At 36.6% G+C, this 10,166-nt stretch overlaps 2 protein-coding genes across 3 annotated transcripts; one reads left to right on the top strand and one right to left on the bottom strand.

Moving 5' to 3' along the window:
* LOC118049936 (exocyst complex component EXO84A) lies at window positions 1-3,331 on the bottom strand. The gene is made up of 7 exons (XM_035060128.2): window positions 3,092-3,331; window positions 2,878-2,975; window positions 1,720-2,767; window positions 1,003-1,512; window positions 630-818; window positions 390-526; window positions 1-230 (listed from the first exon to the last, which is right to left on the bottom strand). The coding sequence occupies exons 1-7, from the start codon at window positions 3,230-3,232 to the stop codon at window positions 68-70; spliced, it is 2,286 nt and encodes a 761-aa protein (XP_034916019.1). The 5' UTR covers window positions 3,233-3,331; the 3' UTR covers window positions 1-67.
* Window positions 3,332-4,625: 1,294 nt separating this feature from the next.
* Window positions 4,626-9,516, top strand: LOC118049924 (uncharacterized). Of its 2 annotated transcripts, XM_035060116.2 has the most exons (9): window positions 4,627-4,993; window positions 6,340-6,522; window positions 6,796-6,972; window positions 7,569-7,667; window positions 7,745-7,912; window positions 8,288-8,446; window positions 8,530-8,604; window positions 8,716-8,811; window positions 8,946-9,516. In XM_035060116.2, the coding sequence occupies exons 1-9, from the start codon at window positions 4,787-4,789 to the stop codon at window positions 8,976-8,978; spliced, it is 1,197 nt and encodes a 398-aa protein (XP_034916007.1). In that variant the 5' UTR covers window positions 4,627-4,786; the 3' UTR covers window positions 8,979-9,516. The 2 variants fall into 2 exon arrangements, with proteins under 2 accessions (XP_073261554.1, XP_034916007.1); XM_073405453.1 differs by lacking the exon at window positions 6,340-6,522 and having other exon boundaries at window positions 4,626-4,993.
* Window positions 9,517-10,166: the final 650 nt, after the last annotated feature.

Genomic DNA, 10,166 nt, shown 5'->3' on the forward strand with positions numbered 1-10,166 from the left:
AGGCAGCTGATGAATTACTAGTCTCTTCTTCGAAGATGAGCTTTCAGTACCGATCAATGGCTGAATTCTAGTTACTCCCATGAGATACGATTGAAGATACAGATTTTGCTGACACAGAAGCAGTAGGACTTGTAACATCTCGTTCCACATTTCCAAAATTTGCTTTCCCAGTCAACATTTTAATAGCTATTTGAGCAACTTCGGCAAACCAGTCATCCTCCGGCAACGTACTGGCAAGACAATTTTATTATGGTACACATTTCTCTGAGGTTGATTTGTCGATAACGTTTGTAAAGTAAATTGAAAGGATATTTTTTTATTTGGAAAATAGGCATACCAGCCGTAACATACAAAATAGTATTATGTTTACTGCGAACAGGATGTAATACCTGTAAGGATCTACACCAGTAGCAGCCACAGCATCGATCGCTCTTGCTATGATGTTTTTAATAACTTGATGTAGATTTCTAGACAAGTAACGTCCTTGAGACGAGAAGAGCAACACAAATTCCATATCCAAATATAACTGCATAGAAATTGAACTAGTTAATTATGGCAGAACTGCATAATCTACCGCGAAAAATCTACGTCAAATATTGGCAAACGATCATCCTCTTGAATATACATACCTGTTGAAGGCCAAGAGGACCAAGAGGTTTTGGTCCCTCCTCTATCTCTTCCCAAAAGGTTTGATCATCAGAAAGCCAAAGGATCACTGTCTCTGTGAGCCTCATTAATAGAATGGTCGCAAATCTTTCCCGGCCTATGAACATATCGGTTGCTATGCTTGCCATCCGGGTCAATTTCATGAAAAGTTCCTGGAAGAAATTGCAGTCAAGTAAATCTGCATATCTTGATACATTCATTTCTAAGAAAAGTATTTCCACTTAAAGTTAATAAAAGAAACCAGAAATAATCATCAAATATGTATTCAGGTGTCTTTGATGGATAGAGCACAACCTATAATCACTCCAAAACAGACCTGCAACTCAGTCTAACTACCTGGAAAATTAGAGATGGGAACCATTCAGGCTCCTCTACGTTGTCATCCAGACTTGTGTAAATGTATGCATTGAGATGAGTGTCACCATCTTCTGTGAAGATGAGATCAAGAGCATGCTGTCTGCAGAAGCTATCTCGCAGGCGATCAACTGAACGTTGAAGCTTCTTCTTCCACTCCCTTTGTTCCGGAAGACGGGATTGCCTTTCAGAAGATCTTTTAGGTTGCTCGTCCATTCTAGGAGGCAATGGCAAGAGCTTCATGGCAGCATATGGGAGCAGTTCATCTGCTAACAATGATGCATTAGCTAGTAAAGCTAGTTGCTGGGATTCAGTTTCTGCTATCCTGACAATTTTACTTCCTGAACCCTCCAAGCTCTCTTCAGTCTCTGCTGAACTCGGTAATGCACGCATTAACAAATTGACATAGGAGTTGAACACTTGAAGAACGCCTCCCAGTGCAGAACCATCCAGCTGAAGGCTCTCAAGGGGGCCCGCATCCTCAAGAAAGTCCTGAATTGACAATACATGATTGGTGAAGTGAAAGTTTCTTGAGTAATACAGGAAGGAAAGGGCAAATTAAAGCCAATTTTAATAGTGAATATGACAACAATCATCAGGATTATGGAGAGAAGAAAAAAAAGAAGAAGCCAAGAAAGATTCTAAAAGCTTTCCATTTGTGAAGGAAAAGATCTCATAGAGGAAAGCACTAATAGTCACCTGAATCATGGAATTGAACCTATTAGCGCTGCTTGAAAGCTTTGGCTGTGATGCCATTGCACTACCAAGAGATGCACTTGAAGAGAAAGAACGTCCGCCTGCTGGTGGATAAGTGAGCAACCAGTCATCTGCAGCAGCAAGTGCAGCACTGATCTCTTCAATTTTCTTTAAATTGGCTTTCAATGCCTGCTCAATAATAGGCTTAAAAAGTCTCAATAAGACGGTAGCAAGGGACAATCCACGAGCTTCCAACAAAGAACAATGACCCAAGCATATATGAATGCACTCAGCAGCAACCCGTAGACCTCCTGAAGCAGCTGATGAAGCTAGGACATGCCTCTTTAGAAGAAAAGCAAAAGCCTCAGTCTCTTTGACAGCCCAAGTTACAAGTTCAGATGTATATGCAGGTTCCTCCCCGTAAACTGCCAAAGAATCACTTGCTGCTTGTGCAATGGTGGAAAAGACAACTTGTGAAAGTGCAATAGTATATGAGCGTCCACATGAATTGTTGGATGAGCGAAGACTCGGCAAACTAGACTTCAACTTCTGGTGGTGAGAATTAAGCAACAATGTATGGGCACGGGGAGCATCTCCGAGATTTTTTAGAGCTAAAACAGCTGAACGAAGCTCTTGTCCACGAGTCGAAGGTTGGCTAATGGTATCTGCAAGCTGATAAGCTAGTTTCTGTCGCTGATCTCTAATAGCTGTCTCCAAAGTAATGAGTGCAGTTGGGCTCAAAGAGTGCTTCTTCCTGGATTCGTTAGCTAATCCTTCTCCTTTCTCAAGGGCTTTCATAGCTTCGTCCACTCTCCTTTCTGCCAATAGAACTTCAAAGGTGTCCAAGAGCTCAATCAACCAATCTTCTGACTCAGAAAGCTCCCCATCGTCGAAATTGGACAAGTCATCTGCTACAGAGTCTTCAGAAACAGCCCACAAAGAATCAATGCGAGCATGTTCGCTCAAACCGTGAACTAGAGCTGCTTGAGTCGACAGGAAATTTCTCATAGAAATAAGCTGCCCCTCAAGATCAGAAATCTCCCTTGATGTCCTACGTACAGAAAATGAAAAACAACAAATGACAGCAATAAGGATGTTTTTTTCCGATGTAAAAACGCAAGCAGAAGAAGCTACATATATAGACAGGGTGGTCGAACCAACCGTATAAAGGCTGCATAGTTAGCATAAACACTTTTTCTCATTTCCTCAGCAGAAGCCCTTTTCAGGTCCACGAGGTATGAACACAAGTGCCTTATTTCCTATTTATTTAATCAACAACGCAATCATCAAAATCCCTCACATTCTATATCCCAAGTGATGACATAGCCTGTAAATACATAAATAAAAACATAAAGCATGAAGAATAAGAAGAGACCTTCTCATTCATAGTCTGGCATTTGGAGGTGACAAAGGCATTGGGATCAAAATGAGAGTTCTTGAAGACCTTTAAGCGATCACTTAGCGTTAGATTTCCTTCCAGCTCCGCTGAGTCTCCTATGCTCGACGTTCTCGACATTATTCTTAATTTTGTTCTTGATCACAATCATCTTATTTCGCTGGTTTTTATTGCGGGCATATTTTGTCCTTGTTTCCGCCTTCAATGAACACGCATGACTCGCTCTCTCTTCATTTTAGCTGGAAGGTCAAATAACCAGTCACTTCTCTCTTTATTCATTAATCCTTAACCAAGTCTCCAAGTTACAAGTTTCCTCAATTGGGTCCCTATATGCTCCTCTATTCGTGTAACCCCATGTGATTAAAGATGCTTACTCTCTCCATTAGTTTCTTACTTTTAGAGCCAATACAAAGGAGAATTTATTCCTATATGCAACACATTGATATGAAGATGCACTTTTAAAATTATATATATAAAAAATTAAATCTTTATTAATGACAAGGTAATTCAAAAATGTCTCTTATCATCAAATAATAATAATAATAAAGATTTACATTCATGTTTAATAGTATTTTCTATCTAAATTATATAAATTGAGTAATAAAATAAAGTGATGTCGGAGAAAAGTGTATTTTTTTTCTTCTAAAATAAGGGAAGTATTTTAGATCAAAGAGCTAGGCCCTGTTTGTTTGCTAAAAAGTAATTTCTATTTAGAAAGTGATTTTCATAAAAATTGGATTCCTGAAAAGTAAATTATTTTTTAATATTTGATAGTATAATAAAAAAAAATAAGTTAAAAAACACTTTCTTGTGTTTAATATGTCATGAAAAATAAGTTTAAAAATAAAATTTTAATGTTTTAATTTTTTTTCAAGTTTATTAAAAAAACGAGGATTAAATCTAGCAGATAAAAAAGTTGAAGGAGAATGAAATTGAAAAACAAAATCCAATTTTATAAATTATTTTAAATAAAATAATAGCAATCAAAAGAATGAAAACCGAATCTAACAAATAAAAAAGTTGAAAGATGATGAAATTAAAAAAAATCAATTTCATAAATTATTACAATTAAAATAAATAGCAATCAAAAGAATATAGACCAAATATGACAGATAAAGAATTTCAATTAAGAAAATGATAAGAGAAAAAAATAACAATTAAAAGAATAATAACCTAAATTGACACAAAAATCAAATTCTAAAAAAATGAAATTGAAAATAAAAAATAAAAAAATGATTCAAAATTAAATATATAGCAATCAAAAAATTAAAAACTAATTTGATATAATCAACATAACAAAATATTTTTGAATTTTCATAATTTCTAGAAAATATTTTCCATGTGAAATAAAAAAAATTAATTTCATAAAAATCAAGTTAAATTTTTCTTTGATAAAAAAATATTTTTTAATAATGAAGTTTTATAATAATAAACAATCATTTGAAAAGTTTAGAAATAAATTTTATAAAATGACTTTTCATGCCCTAATCAAAGAAAGTGACATTTGGAAACCAATTGGAAAAAAGTTTAGGTTAAGCACAATCCTAGTACTTTAACTGACATAACCTGTACATTAACTACCGACAAAACCACCTCCTTGTTTGTCTCCTCACACTTTTTCCCAAAAAGCCTGAGGAAATGAAGAAGAGAGGGAAGTGACAGAGCTAGAAAGAAATGGAGAATACTGTAAGAAATGTGGGATGTGAATGGCTTAGATCCAAACAAGAAAAGCATGGAATTATAGCTGATTTGACTGGCTTTGATAACTTGAAAGCCATGTTGGGGGCAGAGGATATCACAAGGAGAAGGAAAGGAACACTGAAGACAAAGAAGAGGAAGAACTACGGTTATTTTCAGTTTCAAGCTCAAGAGGATATGCCTGTATGTGCCACCTCTCTCCCTCTCTTTTATTATTGCTGAATTATTTACTACTGAAATCTTGATTTTCTTAGTTAGATTTTATTTCAACTGTTCTTCACAACTTTGAATTCGAATCTTTGATTATCTTTTTTTAATAATCAGCTTCTTTTTGTGCAATAAATGGAATGATGAGTAGAGTAGTTGCTAATCATATCTGGCACCTCTGTTGTATATGGTATTGTTGCCTCTGCTGACAAAGTCTTAGGTTGTAATGATTCTGTATAGCACAAACACCTACTTCTTCTCTACTTATGAATCTTGTACTCCTAGAGAATCTGACTATCAGTTGTAAAGTTACAGTATATATTAACATCAATAATATGCTGTTTAAGAATTAAAAAGGCAAAACACTTTCTTTATTACCTTTTTGTATCTTTCAATATCGAGCTGGGCTGGAGGCATAGATTAGTGTTTTACCAATGATGCCAAAAGTTGCTGGAAATTGATTAGCTTGTGCATTTGATGGTTCTCTGTTCTTTTTGGAAAGTGAGCACTGCCATTTGCAATTACTTTAGAAAATAAATCTTGTCTCTGATGAATCCATGAAAGGATTCTTGACTTGTTATATTAAAATCTGTTACCTGAAGTTATATCAGTTTCCTTTACTGCTTGGCTTTATGTTGATGCTGTAAAAGAAAAGGAATAAGGAGCGACAGTAGTGGAAATGACTAAAGCATTAACAGCTGTTGATGGATTAAATCATGGTGAAGTGATCGATCTATTTTTTCCATTGTTAGAAGGTGATGGGGTGATTTCAAATATGAATTCTTGCAGCAGTGCGGCAGAAATGTCACCAGCAGATAGTTTTATAGGGAAGGAAACGGAGTTGAAGTTGATAGAGATAGAAAATGTAATTAGGTATTTGACTTGGCTCTTATATTCGTTCACCCCTTAAAAACCCTTGCTCGGGTTTTAGATTGAAAATGTTCAATTTCTCATATTTATGCTTTTGCCTTTTGGAACTGCTCTGCTTTGCTGAAAAACACGCTGCGAGTATTCCCTTTGAGCTTCCTAGATACAGTTTCAATGGCTATTATTAATCGCATTGAGCTGGATTGGAAGCATAAAACGGGTAGTAGTTGCATCTAGATGAAAGAAGTTGAAGAAGTGATTGGGTTCCGTATCTACTTGTGAATCGCGATCTCTCCTAGTAGTCTTACTTATTAATCAAATATAAACACTTCACTTGATGGTTTTCTGTTCTTTAGGTAAACAGATGAATTACAGCAATCTCAACTCCTAGAAATGGTTCTTCCTGTATTGAGGGCTATTGCCCTAAAATCATCTCCCTTTTTTCTGGATTTTAGGTTAATGTTGCAAAAGTAAAGGGACGAGAAGCTACAGTGGTGGAAGGGGAAAAGGCATTAACAGTTGATTGTACGGTCAACTCTGCTGGGTTAGTGATTTCTTGCAGCGGTACAGCAGAAATGGTGCAGGTGGAGTGCTCTGCCACAAAGGAAACAGAGCAGAAGAGGATAGAGAAAGAAAATGTAATTATAGTTCTAGCTAGGTTTTGTACTCATTCACTCCTTAAACCTTTGCTTGTATCCTAGACTGGATAATTTCCATTTTCTCATAGTTATTGATTTTTCACACTCTTACTAGCACTATGATATTGCATCTAAGATTGTTTCAAGTACAAGACAGAGATTGAGTGGATACCAGTATTATGCCTTTTTACTTGTCTAGTGACATTGCATCCAAGTTCTTTCCCATACTAGAACTCTCATATCCAATGAAGTTTTTTTTCGGGACATAAACAGGTGGATACAATGGTGGAAATGACACAAGCATCAGCAACTACAAATGGGGTCAACTCCTCCATTGCGATTGGTGTCTCTTTGTCTTCTTTGGAAGGTAATATTAGTTTTTGTAGGGGTGTTGCTGAAACAGTACCAGTAGAGACACTCACGGTGAATGCGATGAAGCAGAAGAGGAAGGTAAATGTAATTTGATTTCACCTCCTTTTCAATACATGTACCCTTATGGCTTATACCATTTTCCTGGTCTTAGATGGGTAGTGACGCTTTTTTACACACATATTTGACTGTTTTTAAATGCTATGATGTTGCATCAAAGTCCCCCCCACCCCACCGTTTCACACATTGAATGGAGATTAAACATACCCCATGACAAAGCCTTTTGTGAAAGTCTATTGATAATTTGCTGCAGTCCAGACTTCTAAGTCTTACCAAAGCCTATAAGAACTACAATCCAAATAGCCCCTTATAGAGTATGCTTGATCAAATAGTTCTTGTTCCAGTACAGATCCCTCATGCATTATGATGTGGTTTCTGCTTGCAATGGGAGTTTTCCAGGTAATATCATCTTCGCCAGTGTTATAACTGGAAGTGGAAATAGGGGTCGTTGAGTTTCTTATGTCATAGTTCATTCCTCTAGATTTACATCTTGCATCATTTCTTACTTTGAATAGTTGATACTTCTAAGTTGTTATCCACCTTTTATTTGGACAGGGAAGTAATTGTAAGTTTTAGTGTTTTTTTAGAAAGATAGAGATGAGATTTCTCTTCTATAGGTTGATAGGGCAAGCAAAGAAATGCAGGAAGATACAGCAAAAGGCATGGAAAGAGAACAAGTTGAGTTTACAGACAATATTGTGCTTCGTCAGCTTCTTGTGAGTTGAAATTTCTGTTCTCTGATTAAAATTTTGAAATGTTCAATCTTATTATAAGCTCATCCCCCCACCTTTAGCGGAGACCAAGGTACTTTGATGGTCCTTCATACAATAGTTGGGAGATGTGCTCCAATTGTGGCCAAGAAGGTCATACGGTATGCCAATGCACGATGCGGAAGTGGAAAAAGAAGAAACTATGCTTCCTTTGTGGGAGTTTGGATCACGTTAAGAGGCGTTGTAGAAAGGTATATTACAGATGTATTATAGAGATTATAGTTAATGCACTCTCATCATACACATTTTACTGGAAAAGTAAATCCAAAACTAACTACCTTATAAAAAGTGCCAGGCAATAGTAGCCGTGTTTTTTTCTGGGTAATTTGCAACGTCTCTAATCTAGATGAAAGTCTTAGTGGCAATTTATTTCAGAAATTTGGGGGAAAATGCAATGAAGGTCTGTCATGTTTGTTTACTGTTTTAGCACACGTCATCAGTTTCTTTTCAAAACTTCTCCACTGAACTATAAATTACCAATAATACGTTAGTTTGTGCAAAGTTTATGCAAATCCTTGTCAACATGGTTTATCACAGTTTATATACGCTGTGATATCCTATCACAGAATCGATACTGCTCTGTTTGCAAAGGAAGAGGCCACCGAGCCAGATACTGTCCAGAAAGGGACCAAGAAAGATCAAGTCATGGTATTTGCTTACAATGCGGAAATTCAGGGCATGATATGTTTTCATGTACAGCTAACTATTTGCCCAGTGATCTCAAGGTCCGTGTACAATCCTGATGCTTGTTCGTGATAAAAATGGTTCTGGCATCCTGCTCAGTGCAAGTGTTCTTTCTTGCATGCAGGAAATTCAGTGTTATGTTTGCAGAAGCTTCGGTCATCTCTGCTGTGCTGACTTTCCAGACATAGATCCAAGAGAGGTTTATTGTTATAACTGTGGAAATCGAGATCATGCGAGTATAATAATTTGTTTTCTGTAATGAGAAAAATGACTAATCAAATGGGTGTTTTTCTACATTTGATGCACAAAGTCATGTGGAGCAACTGGCAGCGGAAAAGCTTACACTACATGCTACAAATGTGGAGAGGAAGGCCATTTTGCAGGAAATTGCAGTAAGCAAGGGAAGGTTAGTTTCTTGCCTCTAGTTGCTTGCTTTTGTCCAAGAAAATCTCTCTGTCATGCACATACAACACACACATAGCACGCATTATTTTCATGATTTAGCTGTCATGCAAACCTTCCTTTGCTTGTATGTTTCAGGGTGGACAGGGAAGAGAACAAGCGCGCAATTAGCTTCTGTTTCAAGGACTTGACAGAAAATGAGAAAGTTCATGGGATCTTTTAACGAGGACATGATAATCTTCATAGACACCAGAAAACAGAAAATGAATTGCAAGGAAAGGGTAATTATGACTACGGATAAATCAAGGTTGAGGGTAACTTGATCATCGCTACGGTCAAGAACTTGTTCAATAGCGAAGCTGAGGAAGAATAATTGGATGCCACCACAAAATCCATCATAAAGGCCTTCCCGGAAGCCTCAGCATTCTCGTGAACAATTGAAAATCTCGGAACTTCTTTAGGCCTGAGTTACCATTATGTATCATACATTGGCAAATAATTCCTTGTTCATTTTAAATATAAAGGTACCCTCTTCGATTTATCCAAGTTTCTCTTGCCCTTCAGGGCACAACATATCATCAACTACTATATCAACACCATGTATGTTTGTTTTTGCTGCTGTGTTTGCTTTTAGTGATGGATCCATCACTAAAAACAAAAAATATAACAGCAAAAAGCATGAATTTGTTGCTTTACTCTGTTATTTTGCTGTAGAGGGTTGTGTTTGAACCAAACACAACCGATTCATCTTTAAACTAAAAAAACAAATTGTATAACACCAAACTCTATATACATCTAAGGTGCCTAGGTCTTGATAACATCAATTCTTATTTCACAGTTGGAATCGTAGTGGATGAACTTGGTTGAATTTGTACAAATTTATAGTCGGGGAAGCAAGCTTTCATCCAAGAGGAGATGAGAGAAGATTGTCATCCATGATGCTATCAAACAACCCAATACTTGCGCCCGACAAGGCTTACAAAGCATCCATGACAACTTTACTTGAGTCACTACCCACAGGATCTGGCACACCCTTGAACAATCCAAAGACTTCACATACACCCCCATGAATAGAGATCCTACTACTAACACTTAACTTGAATAATGGGTTCTTGATAGAATTAAAACCCTGCACAAAATCAGATTTATATTCTTCCACACCAACATCCAGAAACAAACACAACCTGAAGTTCTTCATGTAAGAATAAAAGTTATAATATTCTATATGTGGGATGGAATTGCATGCCATTATTAGCGAATTGTATATATGCAGAAATAAAATAGTATGATCCGATTGTGTACCGTTATTAGCCATGATATCTGATGAAGCAGTCACTGTAAAAAAATATTCTTGACTCC

The sequence above is a fragment of the Populus alba genome, chromosome 16 (assembly GCF_005239225.2).
Source record: "Populus alba chromosome 16, ASM523922v2, whole genome shotgun sequence".
Lineage (NCBI taxonomy): Eukaryota > Viridiplantae > Streptophyta > Magnoliopsida > Malpighiales > Salicaceae > Populus > Populus alba.